Raw genomic sequence first — 20,166 nt, 5'->3', positions numbered from 1 at the left:
AAAGCTTACTATGATATTACGAAGACTAACACGTAACAGTACACATTTTATAACGGTTATGTATTATCACGCTGCCAAAACTGTTCATACCCTTCATCTGCAGAGTATAAATACTCGTCATCTGACGTTAAAAATGCATTAGCAACAGATTGTAAGTGTTTTGTTCTCTTAATGGCTTCGTCTCGGTCCGTCTGTTCGTTTAATTTCTGGTTAATATTGGTGAATGTAGGTTTTGCCCCATTTTTCACGGAGTTTTTCTTAAATGTGTTAACTTTCGATTGTGTGTCAATGACACCAGTTTGTTTTTCGCATTGTAACGAAGTATGTCCATTGTTCGGGGTGACACATTGGTTTTGTGATGATTTTACACAACTGTTATGATTTTGATCTTGTGAAGTCGAGGGCAAATTTCTTCGTTGAGTTCGACTTCTTGATGCTGTTTTTCGTTTAACAGTTTCGTGAGCGGGGCTAAGGAATGATACATTTATTAATAATATATGTTTATCAAAGTAAGATACTTGGTAACTCGTAAGCTGGCGCAGGGTGTATAAAACAGAACACTCGTGTTTATGCATTAGGGTGGGAAAAATGGGACACCGTTTCGTTCTATTTTTCCATCCCATTTGGTAGAAAACAAAGAACATTCAAAGAATTATAAAACTGTATCCTCACGACTTCCATATACCGTGGCAAACTGTTTAAAATACGTCGGAATATTTTGATGTTGTGTGCAAAGTGTCCCATCCTACCCCGCAGCACTACTATATATAAAGAGAGAGACGAATATATTTACCTCTTGCGATTTTCGTCCGATGGCTCATTTTGAAAGCAGGAACCACGAGAGAGCCTAAAAACAAATTATATTTTTTCCAAAGAAATCTTTTATAAAAAATACCTTTTTCGTCTATGAGCAAGTTTCGGGGGGTAACGAGACGTGCGGTCGTGGTTTTCGATGTTCAGAAAACGTCCACTGACTAGAAGGAAAGCAAGGTTATCGGCAAATATATATGTAAATACATTTTATGTCAAAAATCATCATTTAAAAGAAAAGAACTATCTTAAACAGGTATTTACATACAGATCTCTTATATAGAATATGTGCTTAGCTGCGACAAACTGTTTTATGATTTATGGATCATACAACAATATATTTTCTTAAACAATTGTAGCGATTCGTAATGAAAAATATTTCTACGTGCTTTGTCCATTTTGCGCTTTAAATAGAAGGATAATTAAATCTACATTAACAATTAAGGGGCTTCCGGAAAACCGTAACCAAATTTACCAAAATGGGTCTGTTGCCTTATAGGCTTAGGAATCCTAAATGCAAACTTTATACCTGACGAGGATCTTCGACTTGTGACGTCACCATGAGATTTGTTGTTTGTTTCATCAATGGTGACGCAAGAAGAAGAACGTTTCTCCCATTTACGTAACAAGGCTGTCATTCTTTGGTTTTCACGACGAAAACCTTCTTTCGTCCGCGTAATCATGCTCGGTAACTGTGGTCTGTTGCAAGGGAAAACAAAGGTAATTTTAGATTCAGGCTTTAAAAATTAAAAACATATATAGTAGGTTGGAGTAAGATGGGACACCTTTAGCACATAATATCCAAATGTTCTGATGGTGTTTTAAACAATTAACAACGGTCTATGGAAGACGTGGGAATACAGTTTTATATTTCTTTAAATGTTCTTTGTTTACTACCAACTGGGACAAGAACATAGAATGAAAAGGCGTCCCATCTTCCCTCACTCTAGTGTATGTTGCAATTTTTTTAAACCTGTAAAATCTCGAAAAACATTTTTTGTTATAAAAAACTTATACTATCATTTAATATGCAGATAAAAAAGTATATGAATATTTTATGTTACCTGCTTTGATTTGTTGAGGCATCCCCAACGCTCATGTTCTTCTGAGTTGGTGGACTCGTTTGCTTTGATGACGACACACCTGAGCTAAATGACGTCACAGAAGTGGAAGAAGTTGCGGGTCTGCAATCTCCGGACGCGACAGAAGATTCGTCGGAAGATTTCGGATTACACGGAGAAGTTTCGGATTTTATGATATTTGTGTTGTTGTTTTGAACACAATGTAACCCGCATCGTGGGTGTGGTGTGTGGTATGTATTATGCTCACTCCTGTTTTCAAGATATTCGTCATTTTTACTGTTTGTGGTTTTTTCGTAAGAGGATGTAGGAAATCGTCCGCTGATGTCGGTTGTTGGGGAAAAAGAGTTCCCTCCGCCTGATGATGGTGGAACTACTTTTAAAGGTGGAGACCCGCCGTCTGGACCACTTTCGTCACTATAATCACTGGTGGAAGTAGTGTCCTGACGTCCGGCACAGCATTTGAGAATATAGTTACGAAGGAAGAGAAAAAGTTGAGTGAAACAACTGAGAATTTTGGTGGCAAATCTGGCGACTTTCTCACCAAATACTGAACCTCGTCGCTTGGCAGATATGAAAGCCTTTGTTGCCCTGGGATGCAGTATAGGTAATCAAACCATTAAAATATGCAAAAAAAACAGTGTTGTGGCTCAGTGTAAAAGCGCTCGCATCATGGCTAAAGGATTCTATGTCCGATACTTGCAGCTACGTTCGTTGTCAAGATACTTAACGAATATTGGTTCAACTCAGTGGTCACTAATGAGATACTCAAAGTGTCAAAAAACACGACATATAGTTAAACGTATGATAACCAATTTTTTACGGCTTTTTCTATACGGTTGGCAAATCATTACACTGGGTTGGAGCAATGACCATTCATAGTGTCTTTTCTACAATGGTAGAAACATGGGTTATGGAATACTGGTATCCTTTGGTTATGATGCGGAGTTCTTATTACGAGCCATGGCGCTGTACAAAGGTGTTGGACACATAATGCACTTACCGATCTGACATTTCCTTTGAAGTATTTTTTAATTCCTCAAACGAACGATCCCTCACCGTTGAGTTATAATCGTCGTCTTCCGAATCGGAGAGTAAAGTCGAGTAACTGTTTCTCTCCTTCTTGCTAAAAATTCCTTGACTTGGAACAGGTTGGTAGTTGTAAGGCTTCGACCTAAATAACCACCAGAAAAAACGACGTTTCCGTGGTGATTTTCTGCCTATTTTGACTGAGGGACCTGCTGGACGTTCTACTGCTTTTTCGCGCCTAAGAAATTGAATCAAGTTCGTTGTTTTTTTTCGAGTAGACGATTACGTCTATTATTCACTGAATTGAAACATGTTTATTTTAACTTGGTATTATATGGGCGCACCTTTTTCGTTTTCTTCTAACGTAGCAACCAGTTCCCATCGCCGCTAAGCAAGCTGAATTGACAAGAATGATGATAACGATGCCAGCAGGTTCTAAAATAAAGTTAGAGTAAGGCCAAGTTGTATAGTACTGTGGATGAAGACGGGACACCTTTAGCACATAATATACAAATATCCAGATCGTATTTTAAACAATTAACAACGGTCTATGAAAGTTGGGAGGATACGGTTTTATAAATATTTAAATGTTCTTTGTTTACTACCAAATTGGACAAGAAAATAGAATAAAAAGGTGTTCCATCTTCCCCCAACCTACTATAGTACTGTGGGGGAGACGAGACACCTTAAGCACATAATATCCAAATATCCCGATCGTGTTTTAAACAATTAAAAACGGTGTATTGAAGTCGTAAGGATACGGTTTTATTATACGTTGCTTGTTAGTATGGATTCACGTTCACTCAGCAAAATAAAATCGAAACAAAAGATAAAACTACATGCAAAAATCATACGTACTTGTTAGAAAATGTGTTATCTGGTTCCAAACAGTGATATTACTTGCAGAGCTTAAATCTGGATCATTAACTTTCTGATAATCTGGGTTGTCCCATGACCATGAGTCGTAGTTGTCATCAAAATCTTGACCATCTTCTCCGGTGTCGTTGCTGCCATGTCTCGGTCCGTTCCACTCGATGATATTTGTATAATCTTGGTGTTGGTCGCTTTGTGTGTTGAATTTTCCCTCCCCGGCATTTTTTTCGTCTTTTTCTCCATTTGAGGGGAAGAGGGCACCATACTGTGGATGGTTTCGCACTTCTGGATTATGTACGGCGTCGGATACTTTTGTATTCTCTGCATTAGGCAAGTGAAGCGGTCTGAATACACCATCGTTGTCAACATAAACACCTGAGTTCATATTTCTATCTGCTGCTCCGTTTGCTTTAGCTTGGCCGTTTGCCTCGTTTACTGTTAACAAGCTGTCAAAGTCGTCATGGTTAAAACTGCTGCGAAGGTCGTTGTTAAATTTATTCAAGTTCTTTCGAACAACAAGTTGCATTTTAGTTGTAGATGGGTGTCCATCAAACCGAACTTCAACAAGAAAATGTGAATACACATGATCGGGCGCTTCTTCCGTCTCGATGTCATTCGCATCAAGCAATCTGACGTCACAGGAGAGCTTATTTCTGCATTAAAAAACGCTGATAATGTTGTTAGCATGGTTGGCTTATAACACTTCAATTAAACAGTTACTACCGCCTTTGATGCTGAATGCTTACAACCTTTGTAGCCCCTAAGCGGGACATTTAACGTACATTTTCGCAAACAAATGGTCATTAACGTGTTGCTAAAACTGTCAGCCATTCAGAAAAATCAAAAATAAGAAAAAAAGAAGGAATCTTTTTTTCTTATTTTTTTTCCACAACGTTATAAAGGTGTTGGTAACTCGCTCTTATAGGTACGAGGTGTATAGAATAGCCATTTGTGTTATAGCAACATCCGTTACCCGCCACGCAAAAATAAATATCTGTCATTGTCATTATAGTGATTGTCTGTACCTGCAAGTTGGAAGGGCAACTCTCATTCTTGTTTCAAGCAGTCTGAACCACCTAACGTCTACATTCCATGTCGGTTCCCCGTTAGAGTTTACCCATCCTTCCATAACTTCTTCTTCCGCTGTCTGGCGCCTGTGCACGCTTATGAGGAGGCTGTAACGTTCTGTGGCAGCTGCCACCTCCGCTACGCCCCCGTGCGGATGAACCGCGCGAACGCATGGAGCAGAGTCTGTAATAAAGATGGAAGATGGTAATAATTTGAAAGAAAAACAAAGACAACAAATAAACCAGCGTATTTAATGGATAAAAATTAAAATAAATACAGACAATTAGTAGCAAAATTTAACGAAATCGGTCAAAATAAGGTCTATAACATTAAAAACAATATCTACAAAGGAAATACGATCCGACACAGCGATTACGGTGCATAGCCAAGCGCGTTTACAAAACAACACCAATTTAAAATTAAAAAAACATGATATATTACACCATTTATAAAATACACAACAGTAACTCTTCTATTTAGTAAACATATAAAGAAAACAAACCTTCGCAAATCCAATTTAAATTTGATATCACCTTTGTCGCCTTTACGTTCTTCGTCAATACAAACGCGCAGATATAAAAAACATAAACTTTGTAGTTAAATAAACAAAGCATGGCTACATCAATCTAAGCACAATAACAAGATCTGAAACAACAGCATATTTATATTAAACACACACTCCCACAAAGGGAGATATCCCCAAGGACGTTGATTACCTATGTTTCATATCGGTGTAATTGAAAAGAAAATGTAAAAAATTAATTTCACTCAGTTCGTACGTCACAATGAAATAAGAAATACGTTTATGACGGCATAGACTCTTGTAGGAGATGTGGTTTTAAGATTAAAAAAGCTAATTTTGCATTTACAAATGTAATTTTCATTTTTAATTTGCCTATTTTTGTAAAATCCTAAACAGAGTGCCGTGGATTTTGCAAAATGGGTAAATTAAGAAGCGGGCCACCTGTTTCTTTGGTAAAATGCAGTAATGGTGCCGACAACAACAAAATGAACTTCTATTCATCAACTTATTCTTCATGTTATGGAAAAGAAGGCTTTGTTGCCCGATCAGTAAAACCTAGGGGGACAGGATATTTAGCAAGCTTCAGGTGAAAACCTAAACTTTCTTTTATAATAATAATTATACCTTTATTTGTCTCTTCGATTACGGTAGCGAAGATTTAGAAATATTTTAAACAAAATGACAGAATATGGAGCGACAAAACAACAGTTGTTGGAACACGCTTACAGTTAAAAATATATTTACACTTTTTTTAAAGAAAATAAGCGTGGTCGCTGGCAGCGCAATTTATAAACAGGATTTGCATTATATAAATTAAAAGTTTTATTTTTCAATTCTTGTGCGTAGTGCAATAGTTTGTAAGTTTAATATTTTACACAGGCCAGCTATAAATTATTCGACCGGAATCGACAAATTAGATAATATTCCTGTTGGAAAAATACTTGAAGATAACTACAGTACATCATATTACAAGCAACATCAACCATATTACTGCGGATCAAACGGAACGGACAAGTTACCGCTGCGGTAGGTCAGCTATATAGGCCGTAATTTGATTTTAAATAAGGCAATAATACGTTATATTTATATATTTTTCAATATATATGTTTTTTTGTTATAGGCTACGATTTTCGCACACAGAGGCGTTTATTGATAATCTTGATTTTCACAAGAAACTTTTACAAGAAAAAATTTTCGGACAAATGTTCAAGTTAATTTGTTTGTTTTTTTGCCTAAAAATTACCTTTGTTTCAAATGTAGCCTATTATACTCTTTACTATAATATAGTAGAGTGGGGGAAGATGGGACACCAGTAGCACATAATATCTAAATATCCTGGTCGTGTTTAAACAATCAACAACGGTCTATGGGAGTCGTGAGGATACGGTTTTATAATTCTTTATACTTTCTTTGTGTACTGCAAGTAAAACTAGAAAATCGAATGAATAGGTGTCCCGTGTTCCCCCACCCTATTATATCTTATACGTCATGTACTAACACATAGTTTCCTTTATCGGCATTTTACAGAATTACACGAAACGAATCGGGATTTACACAGAAAATTCCTATTACAACAGCTGACACGAAAGTGGTTCAACAATCTAGGGTTGAAACCATAGATAAATACAAATATCGACCTCTATTGCACCGGTCAGTATAATTATTTATCAGAATACAAATACACCGTGTATATACTTTATAACAAGTGGGCCATAAGCAATTTTAAACGGAGCCATGAAAAAATTTAAAAAATAATATTTTTTAAAATTTATCATCGGTAAGTTCAACTAAACACTACATAACAAAAAAAAATTAAAATTCAATTAAAATAACGTTTTTATACCGGGCCACGGTATAATAGGTTGGGAACCTTTGATCTATACTGTATTTTATATGCAGACTTCAAAATAAACAAGTGGGGCATTTAGACGACGGTTCACTTCATCTTGCAACAGAAACAAATCTTTGTTATAAAGGCGAACCGAGTAAAAGAATGTCAACGCATTTAAAGGTAAAACAAAAACATAAGTTTTAATTAGAGTTTTTTTTCTGTTATAACAGTAACGTGTATAAAATAAGTGAAGTTCATATAACTTATCTATATATACACCTTTGTAATTTTAATTTTTAGCGTGTCATAACGCATTTTATAATACCGTTACCGTAAATTCTAATGTTCTAAGTTTTATCGACGCTTCTGTACAGATCTGCCTTCATTATATAGTGGGGTGGGGAAAAGCGGGACACCTTTAGCAAATATATGCAAATATCCGATCGTTTAAACAAATATCTTGATACAATTAACAACGGTCCAGCATGGTAGTCGCGAGGATATAGTTTTATAGTTCTTTGAATTTTTTTTGTTTACTACCGAATAGAACGAGAAAATAGAATGAAAAGGTGTCCTATCTCCCTACTAAACGATAAAAACATTCATACACGATCGCTATATTTTAAATACGTGGATTTATGCCATTTTAACATTTACATGATATTCCTTTGCAGGATATAGGGGTGAAAGAGCCCTCTGGCTTTACACATTACCATCACTTTGACCCAGTCCAATACCTGCCTAGGGCGCCCTTTAATGGCGAACGGCCGTGTATTAACAGGTTTGATTTATAAATTGCTTCGAAACTATCAAAATAATCTTATAGCTATATCTCAGGCCCACAGGGTTTAGTCAGAATCAAAGATACTACAAAAACTGGCCCAACATGTCTGGTTGTGAAATGAATCATGGAATTTGTAAACGCGCCCAGCGAGATAACGGTATGGTATAGAAACATTGCTATAATCACATTTTAATGCTGTTGAATCTGAAGTCCCATAAAGGCTTATTACCAATCAGGCTTTTTAATTTATATTTCAAAAGAACTTTTCATGATTACAGGGTGTTATTAAAACTTTCGTTTGGTTTTTAATAGATTTCTCAGTTCCCATCGTTACTTTATTTTAAGAGACAAATGGGATTTATATACAGCATATAGGGCGGGGAAGATGGGACACCTTTTCACCCTATGTTTTCATCTCATTTGGTAGTAAACAAAAAACATTCAAATAATTATAAAACCGCATCCTCATGACTCCCATAGACTGTTTTAATTGTTTATAACACGATCAGGGTATTTAATATTATGTGCTAAAGGTGTCCCGTCTTCTCTAACTCTACTGTATACATATGTTGTTATCAGGTTATAGCTATGAGACTGCTCGACCGCGATTCGTGAATCGTGAACCCGAGGATTCGTTCACGAAGTTGCATCAAGTACCTTACCCTGTTATTGGGAGGATAAAGAAGAAAGATCCGTGCGAGTTTGTGAATATGAGTCTTGGATCCGATCACTCCACGTACGTAATGTATTCGCCAAATGTAATATATACCCTTTTTGCATGGTCACTTTATGCGCCTAAGTACTCGCATATTTACTCGCAAAAGCAAAGTTAACACGCATAACGTCATAAGCGTTTGCGTTCTTAAACAGTTCTTAAAGTGCGTCGTTAATTGTTAAACCACAATTAAAAAGTATGGGATATCATGCGCTAGTATATAGTATCCGTCGTTTCATTTAGTAAAATTTTTGCAAAAATATTTTTAGCCTTGCTAAGACCTGGTTTCGAGGAGAACAACCACCGCGCGGTGGCGGTCGAGAGCTTGGGCCGGTGGGGAGAAAGGAATTTTCTGGTTACTCGGCGAATAATGATCGATATGTGGGCGTAGATGACGACAGAAGTAGATTTACCACACATTACAATGTAAAGTATGGAGAATCTCTTCATGAAAGTAAGTTAAATAAATGAACAAGTGACAATGAACACCAAGAGTAAATGTAATATAGTAGGATGGGGAAAGATGGAACACCTTTTACCACATAATATATCAATATTCTCGTATTTTAAGCAATTATCAACCGTCTATGGGAGTCGTGAAGATATGATTTTGCTAAAAATTCTAAACCGTATCCTCACGACTCCCATAGACCGTTGTTAGTTGTTAAAAACAAGATCAGGATATTCGGATATTATGTGCTAGAGATGTCGCGTCTTCTATCACCCTACTATACCTATTAAGTTTAATAACATGTTTTTACCCTGTTGGTTCGTTACAAATAATACTAGAGAAAGTGCACATCCATTTCTTATGCGTAATTGTAATTAAACGCGGTTGTTACCTTATAGGAAACTACAAAGGCTGGGCCCACACTACCGATCTTGGAAAACCGAAAAACGGATTCACGAAAAGTACAACTGTTCATATTTACGGGGATGGAAAACGGTTCAAGGAGTCGGACTTCGAGTCTTACCACCCGCTTGTTTCCAAAGTTATTAAAATGGAGAACCCTGGATACGTTGACAACACACGGAACATGAAACGAAGAGAAATGTCAGTTCAATAGCAGCTGCTCGCATTGTGCGACAATTTGCTTTAATAAAGCAGCTGTTGAAATAAGGTCACGCGGGACGCACGCGCCTAAGTGCAAGAGATACAAATAATCGCGTAACATTATTATCAGTTTCAATTAGTTCACTCTCTCTTTAGACTTTCACAGGCAGCCAAATAACAAGTCTTCCATAATAACTCATATTTACAGCTTATGTAATCACAAAACATAGTTATTCACAAAAATTAGTTACCACAGTGCTGAAATGGTATGGTTTATTTTGGCTGGGAACAACCGAATTTAATTTACAGTGAACTAAATTAAACTGAACAAGCAGCAAAGGAAAACAGCAATATTGATTGCAAACGCACTCGTTACAACAGCGACAATCAAGTTGAGTTGATAACGAGTAACGTTTTGGTGTTCCCGGCCGGAATCAACGCCACGTTATCGTTTTGGTGTGAACAACTAAATGTATCAGATGAGAACTAAATATTAACCCAACAACAACAACCAACGATGAAAATTTCGGGCGAGGGGCGTTCCGTGGACGCTTATTCAAGTATAACTGGTTAAAGGGCCTTTTATTGTGGTCCGTGTGCAGAGACAGGCCCGGTGGTAAACGTCTCAGACACAGAATTTACTTCATAAACTAGATGTTAACCTTTATCAGCACTGTGAATTACAGGCACAGGTGCTGCTTTAAAATGCTTGTAATGTTAATGCGCTTAGAGCTTAAATTTTCAAAATTACGTGGTGGAAACATTCAGTGATATCAGTGCGACCGCATGCGCAGGGTCGACCAATTACAGAAATTCGAGAAGGTGTTAGAGAAGCAGTATTTATCGGTCAGGGGTTCTTGCTGCTGTTGGGGTGTTAACTAAATCTACGGTGCAAGCTAGGGCGACGGTGGCCATGCACACAAGGAAAACTTAAAAAGCGATATTGTCCTGACGCTACAACAATATGACGAAACAACCACCCCTCCACCGAGCGCTGATCGCGCTTTTTACTCTGATTTTGGTACTGGAACCTGGCTCTGCGCGACAGGTGCATCAGCATTCTGCAACAAAAGAAATATTTCAGTGTTAAGAAACGTAGAAAAAACACTACATCAATTTAAAAATTGTACTTCGCATTGTTTAAAACATCGCTTTAACAGTGCTTTAGTATTTACGCATGAAAAATGGTAAACAATTGCAAAAACGTAATATTTCTCACTATTTATGCGTAAAACAATAACAAAAAATATCCAAAAACGTAGTATACCTCTTGTCCATTTGGTACAGCATTGCCGTTCTCATTCTCCGTGGGTTTGGGGCGTCTTGGTCCCTTCGGGCGGTTGCGGGGACGTCGGCGACGAGCTGGCCGTTGTTCACCCTCCTCTCCATTCTCATGCGGGACCTCACCATTTACCTCAGCTTCCCCGTCTTGTGGGGACCTTTACACAAACATATGTTTAAAAGAAATGTTATTTGGTTGTCGGTTATATATAGTTTTTAAGCATTTCTAGTTTTTTCTACTTTCAAGATCACGGGGACCTTTACACAACCGTATGTTATAAACAAATGTTTCATTGTTGTCGCAAATTTATTCGGTTCTTAAACATTTTTGTACATCGTATATACAATATACGTATCATGGGGACCTTTACACAAATATACATTTAAAACAAATGTAAAATATGGTGGTGAAAAGTTGAAAACAAACATTTCTATGTCGCATATAGTATACATATACAGATCGTATTTATCAGGGCAAACTATAAGGCATCAAACATTTGTAAGAAATACAAATTTGCTGGAACATCAGTTTTAGGGCATGTCAGTGTCACTCAAGCAAAAACAAGTTAACATCGTATTTGAAAGATATATATGAAGTGCCTTCGCCCTTCATATACACATACCTTTGAACGACATTTCAACCCATTTCTTGCAGGTTGCAGAGATTCAGAGTTAAAAGAACTTATATACACTTGCAAAAATGGTACAATAAACATTCCATAATCTAACTGCCGTTTTAACGCTCCAACAAACATTTAGTACATTCTAAAATCAGTGTATTTCGACTTCATTTTTCTGTGTAGGAGTTAGCTTACCGTTTTGGTCGGTAACGTGGCTTTCTTGGTCTACGTTGTCGTTGAGGTTGTTCGCCATCTTCCCCTTCAACATGATCAGCAACCACTCCATTCTCCTTTGCTTCTCCTTCCTCCTGCAAGGAGGTCCAGCATTGTTTAAAATGTAAAACCATTCGCTCTACTGAGCATGGTCTGGGCCATATATTGAATTATAAATGATGTGACAAACTGACAAAGACACTTGACTTGAAACGTATTGTGCATGCACTACGCAGCAAACTGAGTAAGAATTCAAACTCTTTGGCTTTAATATGAATTGTAAAACAAAATGTAGCCTAAGAAATTTAAATCAAAAATACTGGAACAGTTAACTATAAGCAATGTTATTACTTATTAACACTAATAGCTTTAGTTTTTGTAGGTTTTATTTCATGTTTTGCATAACTGACATTTTGAGAGAGGGACATTTCTTTCCTTTTTTTAATTTTAAATTGTTTTCATTTTTATCAGTCATTATTGTATTCATAACATAAAAAAAATAAATTTATGTTTATGAACCAATAGTATCCACAATGTGGTAGATTTGTTAAAAATATAACCTTTAATTTAATATAGGCAAAAAAAAAATAGGTCAACCATCATTTTATCAATATAAAGTTTAAACTGAAGTTGTTTTACATGAACAAAAATTTTAAGCCTAATAATTTAGACCTAATCTAATTTTGAGCAATATAAGTAACTAAAAAAGGCAGTTTGCGTCATTATTGGAAATGGAGTTCTAAGAAACAAGAAATACGAAGCTTACCGGTTCTCTACGAGGACGACGAGGTCTCGGCTTACGTGGTCTTCTTCGTTGTTCTGGTTTTTGCTCCGGATCACCGTCCTCCGCTCTTTCATTCTCTCCATCCTCCCCTTTTATCTGGATTGGGATCAGCAGCGGTTCGTTTTGAAACTTGTCATAAATATTTAAAAACCGGAGTGGAAACACTCATGCAAGATTCATGCGATTGATCTCAACCCTTCTTATTTCCAACACACTTTAGAAATGACTTCAATCAAACCATCACACTTCGACATAATGCATTAACACAAGTACACCCAAGCAAATATTAGTATAAAGCATTAATTGAATGTTTCTAAACTTTAGACTAACTTACAGTTACACTAACTACCATCGTTTACCAACTAAAATATAGGAACTTTTAGAAAAATTGATTAAAAATGTATCACTGAGTTTTTAAATTCAATTAAACTTGATTGGTTTTTTGGTCACAGACCTGCTGTGGTTTTCTAGGCCCCCTTCGGATCCAAAAAGGTCTTCTGTAATAGCGGCGTGGACGCTGCTGATTACGGGCCATTCCCTCAGGGCTAACATTTTCAGTCTCACCCTCTTGGTTCTCATTTCCCTCCGGAGTATGCTGATGTTGGGTTTAAAAATAAATCAACACCACTACCACCAATAATCAACAGCTGGGGTTCACTGTTTGTGTGCATTTGACAGATACAAATTTAGTAACCAATAACTGTATATTAGAACAGTAGATGCAACCACAAATCTGCCGAATATTCAAGTCTTTAATGCCATTCCACCAAAAACATGCAACAGTGATAACTTATCCTTTTTTTCAGTTGACAGAAAATATTAAATGGTTGCACGCATGAGTTTTTGCAATAAAACCTGATAACTTATCATACTACATGCAAATGATAACTGATATTGTTAAAATGGTAAACTAAATAGGCTGCTATGTAAGCTAAGCCATAGAGCCCTATAGAAATAGTATTGCTAGCACTGAATATATTGAGAATATATTCGATTGAGTTAATTTAATAACATTACATGTAGAAGCTCAGAATAGAATATTTAGGTCGCATAATCAAATACCTCCTTGGGTCTTGGTTTGTAGCGTGGTTTGTATCTGCGTCTATCAGCAGCATACTTGCTGCCTTTTACAGGCTCACCATTCGGTCCGGTTACATTTGCAGCTTCAGGCAAACCCTGTTGTAAAATGTGTTAATATTATGCAGGTCCTGTAATCATAGGGTGTACAAAGCTATTTTATCAGGATGGCCTATTTTAGTTTTTTGGGGTAATTCAGCAATATTTTCGTAGGATTTTGAATTCCAATCTCTTCATTCCTAATTTGTTAACAAAACAATTAAATGTCTTACTGCTAAATGTTTTTGCATAAGGTAATGCCCAATTACTAAGTAGGATATTCAATAGAAAAAAGAGATATAGTCAAAGTCGGTCATAGCGAAATTAACTTCCGTACGTACTTCAGTAACATTAAAACTTAGCATATTAGGTGTTTATCTTCAAACAATTAGGATTTTTTCCTATAATCTTAAGCTTTTGGACATTGAATTGAACAGATTATTAGCATGTATGCTGGGCCACCAGAAACAATTTATTATTAATAAAAAACCTTAGGTTTTGCTCCCATCACATAAAGCAGGGATATGCTGTGGGCCGGCAAGCCAGCTAAATATTTTTCATTGAATTTATTTAATGTGACAATTAATTTAAAAAGCAGTTTTCTTTAGAAATAAATGCATCCGAACTTCATATTTCTCCAAGAAAATAACCCCCTTTTAATATCATAAGACCAAAGCCAAAAAAAAATATTATTGGTCCATGCAAGCCTATGTTAAATAAATTACGGCCTGCAGATTCACCTCTTAACTTATACCAGGCCCTCCTGTAAAAAAGGTTGCACAACCCTGACATAAATAATGTGTGATTTTTACCTTTTCACCTTCCACTACATCGAACTCTACGCTTTCTCCATCACCAACACTTCGAAGATATTTCTTTGGGTTGTTTTTGATGATGGCGGTCTGGTGAATGAACACGTCCTCCTTGTTGTCGTCGCGGTTAACGAAACCGTAACCGTTTCTCACATTAAACCACTTGACAACTCCAGAGCAATGGGATGCTGTTTTAAAATTTATTAATTAAAAAAACTAAGGTGGTTATAAAACCATACTTTTTTAAGTTATACTCAATTTTGGAAAAAATCAATTAAAATTCAAACAATAACAAAAACTGGTCAAAATATTCTTCTAACCGGAAATCAAATTAACTAAAAAGTACCGCCGTTTTGGTACTATAAAAACATAACTAAACAAGATTTTAAATTACCGAGAACTTTTCTCTCGACAGGGGCATTTTCAGTGACCTGTTCGAGCTGCCCGGCCTGCTCCGACATGATGTTAGATCTTGGATGTTAATAGATTTTTACGCTCGTCTCGTTCTCCCTCGCTTGTTGATGGAATGAAGTTTGGAGGTTGTCGTTTGTCCTGACGTCACAGACAACTGGTCTCTACTGAACCGTAGTAATATGGTACCCTGCTCGTCTGCTTAATCAAAATACAACATGAAAGAATAGGTTTTAAAATAATATCAGAGCACAATAATACTATTGAAGCTACGTTTAACCAATTTATTCGACTTGGATTTAAAATTTATAGAAATAAAAAATACTGATCTAGTTTAAATCTTACACGCTCTATTCTAGAGTCGTATAACACCCTTTCATGCCTCTGCTCCAGAGTCCGTATATAAACATGTTTATATACGGACTCTGCTCTGCTCTATTCTATTCTATACTGCTGCGGGTGCTGATAAACATTGAATCCGCCTGTTTAGTTTGTTTAAGGGTACTTTAACAAGCTTACTTTCTGATGAAACTGCCTTGATGTATACAAACTTTTAGACTACATTTCAACATATTTTTTGATGCAAAAATTGGGCGTTAACAGAACTTTCATTCGCTTGCAAAAACTATGCAATAAATATACTATGATCAAACTCTATCGTTTTAACTCTCCAACAAACATTTCGTAGGTTCTAAAATCAGTTTATTTCGGCTTATATAGCATTGGTAACAGGATAAAAACGACAACTGAATAGTACGACGCGTGAAAAGTCATTTCTAGGTGAGAACAAATGGTCCTGTTTAGGCCAGAAACAAAGGAAAGGTGAGAACAATAAAGAAAAAAGCGTGAAATAATGTGAAAAAGCAGTGTAGTAGCGTGAATATAAAGTGAATAGCGGTCACACGGCGTGATAAACATAAATGGAAGCAACACAAAGTAGCATATATACATGCTACAATGGCATAACATATGGCCGGGAATGAAGAAAACATTCGCCAGCTGAAAGCACGAAATTACAAGAAAACGAAATTCCAGGCTAATGCACTGGTTAAGCCTATGCAAGGCGCTCACTAACGTAAATAGTGGAATAAGCAACACAAAAAAACTGTCGTCACGGCCAATAACATGGCGCGACTTGTTCATGGATGAACAAGGCAATAAAACTGCCTATTTGTCAAACAAATGTAAACAATAATGAAACGCGCATTGCTTGCGCTTCAATGCAAAAAATTAAGCATTGAGCTTTTTCGAGACGAAAACTGGAAATGCAGAGTGAACCCAGTGTATATTGGGTACGAGTGAAACGTGTGATAACATTGAACTTGCATTCATGAACATAATACGTGATACAAAGTGTACATAATTAAATTAGTTATTAGTTTATAAATATTTGAAAAAAATCGTGAAAAAGTACTAACACCATGGCCTCCAGACAGCAGAATTATACTCAATTCGACCTCCAGCAGCTACCATTTGTTGTTGCTTGAATGTGATCGGACTCGAGGCATATCTCGGGGCTCCGATTGGGTACATACCAGGAAGGGCCGTCGCCTTTCTATTGTTGTTTGTGACGTCAGACTGCTGGTCACTCTGCGGGGTCGAGGTCAACAATGGTTTTCTCACCGATTTCGATGAGTTTTGGGTCGACAAACTTACACCGCTGGAAAACTAAAAACAATGACAAATTACTAAATTAGTGTCGATTTATGGTAGAGTGCTGGGGAAGACGGGACACCTCTAGCACATAACATCTAAACATCCTGATCTTTTTAAACAACGCTCTTTAAACAACCAACAACGGTCTATCGCAGTCGTAGAGATACGATTTTGTAACTTTTTCAATGTTCTTTGTTTACTACCAAACGGGATGTGAAAATGGAATAAAAGGGTGTCCCATCTTCCCCTACCCTTCAATATTTGAAATTAAATTCGGTCAAACTTTGATTACATATACTACGTTTTGAATTGGTAACACATCATCAAAAACTTGTAAAATTAAAGTTCGTATTGAAGTTCGTACGGAATTGTGACGCTGTGACGTTTGGAGCGTTGCGGTTTAAAAAGGTCATAAAAACATTTCGTTTCATAAAAAACAACAATGCCCTTTTACTGCTTTACAATTCCTACTTGTAAAAAGCAACAAGAATACTCGCTGCTAAACTAATGACTAATCCGCAAGCAATATATTGGTTATTTACCTTTGATTTGTCTTCATTAAGACGTTGGTTGCGGGTTTCATTCAAAAGAAGAAGTTTATCGTTACGAGCAACCCCAGTTTCAATATACCTCAGAAAGTCCACAAAGGAATCTGAAAGAATAAATATGGGTAATTATTTTGTCGCGATCTTTTTTCATTTTTGATAATTTGGACAACCCATTAGTGAGTACTAAATTGGAGCAATTGCTGTTAAGTGTCTCGCCAAAGACACACACGCCCACAATGGTGGCAGCGAAGAGCATTGAACCCATTACGGGTTAAGATGCTCGAAAATTTATAAAATTAAAATTGTGTGAAGTGCAGCATAGTAGGACGGGGGAAGATGAGACACCTTAAACAGATAATATCCAAATGTTCTGATTGTGTTTTAAACAATTAACAACGGTTTCTGACAGTCGTAAAACAATTAACAACGGTTTCTGACAGTCGTAGGTAACGATTTAATAATTTTCATTGTTTTCTGACAAATGGGACGATAAAATACAATGAAAAGTTGTCCCATCTTCCCCCACCCTACTTTTAATACAAAAAATCAAATCACCGTCAGCGCTAGAGGTTTTGCTGCTCGCCGAACCACTGTTAGGAGCGGAGAAGTAATCAGATGTCGCAGCTTCAGTTTGGCTGCTTTCTCTACTCAATGGTGGAGAAGCATTATGTTGAGGTGTTGAGGTAACGCTTGGTGTAAAACCTCGGCTGTACTTTGCACTTGCTCTCGTGGTATCTGTCAGGAATAAGGAGATATAGTATTAGAATATTAGAATGGCTTTTTTACTATTTCATTCACTATGTATTAATTTCGACTGGGGTTGCTTTCCACTTTTTCGATTCTGTTTTAGTAGGAAAGGGAAAGACGTTTAGCACATAATATCCTAATCAAGTTTTAACAATTAACAACGGTCTATGGGAGTCGTAAGGATAAGGTTCTACATTTCTTTGAACTCTTTTTGTTTACTAGAGAGAATAAAATGAAAAGGTGTCGCATCTTCCTTCACTCTAGTATATATATACATGGTCTACAATTTGGACAAACTAATAATGGCGATTTAGTTGGGGGATATAACGTTAACTGTTTTACCCAAGAGCCTACAAGCCAACATTGATAAGAAAACTGGGCCACGAACTCAGTGTCCTCTTGTTATGAAGCAATTGCTCCAATTACTGTGGTATGGCAGTGGTTTATATAAGGCACTCACTGAGAGTTTTTGTTGTGCATTTTCCCTGGTTTTCAGATTCCAGTTGCCGGAGAAATTCATTGTAAACAACAAGTGCTTTAGGTTGTCCGCGTAACGAATCTGCAGCAATCAAAAAATAAAAAGTTATAAAATACAGATCGGAATAAAAACAAATTATAGTAGAGTAGGGGAAGATGGGACACATTTTCATTTTGTTTTCTCTTTCTATTTGGTAATAAACAAAAAAGCATTCAAAAAATATGAAACCGTATCCACACGACTCCCATTAACGGCTTTTTAACTTTTTTTTTTAAACACGATCGTAATATATGGATATTGTGTCCTAAAAGACGTCCCGTCTTCTCCAACTCTACTATATAAATTACGGATCAAAAAAATAAGGTTTAAATTATAGATCAGTGAGAACACAATTAAATTTTACCTTGACTTGGTTCTTCGACAATGTTGGTTTGTCGTTTGACTTTGCGACTGACACGGTTTTTGTATGGAGATTTCTTTTTTGATTTTCGAACAAGTTGTTTTAGAGAACCCCGGCGACTTGCTGTAAAAAATTTAAAACACTGAATACCCGTTAAGATTAATAACATTAAAAGCCTAAATGTAATGAGTGATTTTACCCTACGACGATAAAAGCTTTCTTTACCTGAATGTACGAAGTGAGTATTTTGTGTCTGGCTTCCGTATGGTGGCGTTGAGAGTCCTGTAGCCGACGAAGTTTGCCCGAAACAAAGATTTTCCTTGGCACAACAATTCACTGTGCGATAAAATATTTTAATATTGGGTAAGAGGATAAAAATAGCTGTTCTTGAATCTACAGGTAAAGACAGTAATACCTGATCGTATAGTGTTGGTTGGAACGAAAGAAAGACCCCTGTTGGGAGTTGAAATGTTGCTGCAAAAAGTTATAAATGATTAAATAATATTAATATTAATGATAATAACTTTATTTGTCTCTTCGATTACGGTAGCGAAGACTCAGAAATATTTTAAACAAAATGACAGGATATAGCAACAAAAACAATTGTTAAAACACGCTTAAAAAGTTGAAATCATATTTACATTTAACTGGAAGAAATTATGCGTGTAAACGCACAAGCAAACAAAAATATTTAACAAAATCTATATTTTACCTTGGTGTCGCAACATAATTGTGGGCAACTACCATATTCGGTGACGACATGGCTAAACTGTACGAGGACTGGCGAAGGTGGGCTTCAGAAGAAGCAGTGAGGCGTGTGCGCTTTGGAACGGCAACAAAGTGCTGGCTTGAGGGACAGGGAGCCATTCGTTTTACCGGTAAATGAGGAGACGCGCGTACAAGAGGAACCTGGAAATAGTTAATGACATTAATATTTTAACTGCTGCAAATTACCTTTTTCAAGCGACGCGTTGACAAAGACAAAAGTAAAACTTTACAAAACATTAAAGTCAGTATCTATAAAAATAATTATCCAATTAAGATCAATTTAAACAGCAACTTACGTTTTGTGATTCTGTCATGGGCGTCACCACCTTCATACTGGTAATAGAAGTCATCTCATTGAAAATACTGTGCATGTTTACATTCATAGTTATGCACTTTCTTTATAACTTTTGATAACGCTCTGCTTATGGAACTTTAAATACTGCGCAAGCTTTCTTTAAATCTTTTGCAAAACTGTTTAAACAACCTGCTTTAAACCACAGCTTTGTTTAAATGCCACGAAACAGCAGGAAACTTTTTTGTCGCATTTTCACCACGTGAGGTAATAA

General features: G+C 36.6%; 4 protein-coding genes and 1 long non-coding RNA gene across 6 annotated transcripts; 2 read left to right on the top strand and 3 right to left on the bottom strand.

Annotated features, from left to right (window-relative positions):
* Positions 1-45: 45 nt before the first annotated feature.
* On the bottom strand, positions 46-5,566 carry LOC149741627 (uncharacterized). The gene is made up of 10 exons (XM_089893844.1): positions 5,362-5,566; positions 4,817-5,042; positions 3,777-4,444; positions 3,263-3,353; positions 2,893-3,156; positions 1,875-2,480; positions 1,340-1,509; positions 896-974; positions 794-847; positions 46-468 (listed from the first exon to the last, which is right to left on the bottom strand). Exons 1-10 carry the CDS (start codon positions 5,471-5,473, stop codon positions 57-59), a joined length of 2,682 nt encoding a protein of 893 aa, XP_089749970.1. The 5' UTR covers positions 5,474-5,566; the 3' UTR covers positions 46-56.
* LOC149741628 (uncharacterized) lies at positions 464-2,168 on the top strand. Its single transcript, XR_016387352.1, has 3 exons — positions 464-1,066; positions 1,310-1,530; positions 1,845-2,168. It is a non-coding gene; the product is annotated as an uncharacterized LOC149741628 (long non-coding RNA).
* On the top strand, positions 5,526-9,826 carry LOC149741626 (stabilizer of axonemal microtubules 4-like). Its single transcript, XM_089893853.1, has 9 exons — positions 5,526-5,968; positions 6,262-6,408; positions 6,910-7,032; positions 7,282-7,393; positions 7,888-7,994; positions 8,051-8,154; positions 8,577-8,733; positions 8,982-9,166; positions 9,562-9,826. Exons 1-9 carry the CDS (start codon positions 5,799-5,801, stop codon positions 9,777-9,779), a joined length of 1,323 nt encoding a protein of 440 aa, XP_089749979.1. The 5' UTR covers positions 5,526-5,798; the 3' UTR covers positions 9,780-9,826.
* A 199-nt stretch (positions 9,827-10,025) lies between these two features.
* On the bottom strand, positions 10,026-15,223 carry LOC149741625 (uncharacterized). Of its 2 annotated transcripts, XM_089893859.1 has the most exons (8): positions 14,987-15,223; positions 14,593-14,780; positions 13,727-13,840; positions 13,119-13,259; positions 12,647-12,760; positions 11,863-11,975; positions 11,034-11,205; positions 10,026-10,827 (listed from the first exon to the last, which is right to left on the bottom strand). In XM_089893859.1, the coding sequence occupies exons 1-8, from the start codon at positions 15,051-15,053 to the stop codon at positions 10,774-10,776; spliced, it is 963 nt and encodes a 320-aa protein (XP_089749985.1). In that variant the 5' UTR covers positions 15,054-15,223; the 3' UTR covers positions 10,026-10,773. The 2 variants fall into 2 exon arrangements, with proteins under 2 accessions (XP_089749985.1, XP_089749986.1); XM_089893860.1 differs by lacking the exon at positions 13,119-13,259.
* Positions 15,224-15,683: 460 nt separating this feature from the next.
* Positions 15,684-20,119, bottom strand: LOC149741624 (uncharacterized). The gene is made up of 9 exons (XM_089893854.1): positions 19,897-20,119; positions 19,545-19,741; positions 19,248-19,306; positions 19,058-19,168; positions 18,836-18,955; positions 18,415-18,513; positions 17,763-17,942; positions 17,202-17,311; positions 15,684-16,671 (listed from the first exon to the last, which is right to left on the bottom strand). Exons 1-9 carry the CDS (start codon positions 19,981-19,983, stop codon positions 16,417-16,419), a joined length of 1,218 nt encoding a protein of 405 aa, XP_089749980.1. The 5' UTR covers positions 19,984-20,119; the 3' UTR covers positions 15,684-16,416.
* Between the last annotated feature and the right edge of the window lie 47 nt (positions 20,120-20,166).

This window comes from Ciona robusta, chromosome 1, assembly GCF_009617815.1.
Source record: "Ciona robusta chromosome 1, ASM961781v2".
Lineage (NCBI taxonomy): Eukaryota > Metazoa > Chordata > Ascidiacea > Phlebobranchia > Cionidae > Ciona > Ciona robusta.
This window is presented reverse-complemented; position numbering and strand designations above follow the sequence as displayed.

Bases quoted from the DNA above. Each gene is read 5' to 3' on its own strand.
- LOC149741624 (XM_089893854.1), bottom strand. From the start codon at position 19,983: ATGAATGTAAACATGCACAGTATTTTCAATGAGATGACTTCTATTACC. The intron at 18,956-19,057 runs GTAAAGAAAGCT...AATTTTTTACAG, and splicing joins TACTCACTTCGTACATTCAG to CAAGTCGCCGGGGTTCTCTA. The intron at 16,672-17,201 runs GTAAATAACCAA...CATTGTTTTTAG, and splicing joins TTAATGAAGACAAATCAAAG to TTTTCCAGCGGTGTAAGTTT.
- LOC149741626 (XM_089893853.1), top strand. From the start codon at position 5,799: ATGGGTAAATTAAGAAGCGGGCCACCTGTTTCTTTGGTAAAATGCAGT. The intron at 8,155-8,576 runs GTATGGTATAGA...TGTTGTTATCAG, and splicing joins ACGCGCCCAGCGAGATAACG to GTTATAGCTATGAGACTGCT. The intron at 9,167-9,561 runs GTAAGTTAAATA...GTTACCTTATAG, and splicing joins TGGAGAATCTCTTCATGAAA to GAAACTACAAAGGCTGGGCC.
- LOC149741627 (XM_089893844.1), bottom strand. From the start codon at position 5,473: ATGCTTTGTTTATTTAACTACAAAGTTTATGTTTTTTATATCTGCGCG. The intron at 4,445-4,816 runs GTACAGACAATC...TTTTTAATGCAG, and splicing joins GTTGCCCTTCCAACTTGCAG to AAATAAGCTCTCCTGTGACG. The intron at 975-1,339 runs GTATAAAGTTTG...CTTTCCTTCTAG, and splicing joins AAGTCGAAGATCCTCGTCAG to TCAGTGGACGTTTTCTGAAC.
- LOC149741625 (XM_089893859.1), bottom strand. From the start codon at position 15,053: ATGTCGGAGCAGGCCGGGCAGCTCGAACAGGTCACTGAAAATGCCCCT. The intron at 13,260-13,726 runs GTATTTGATTAT...ACCCAACATCAG, and splicing joins ACAAACCAAGACCCAAGGAG to CATACTCCGGAGGGAAATGA. The intron at 10,828-11,033 runs GTATACTACGTT...CTTTTGTTGCAG, and splicing joins CTGTACCAAATGGACAAGAG to AATGCTGATGCACCTGTCGC.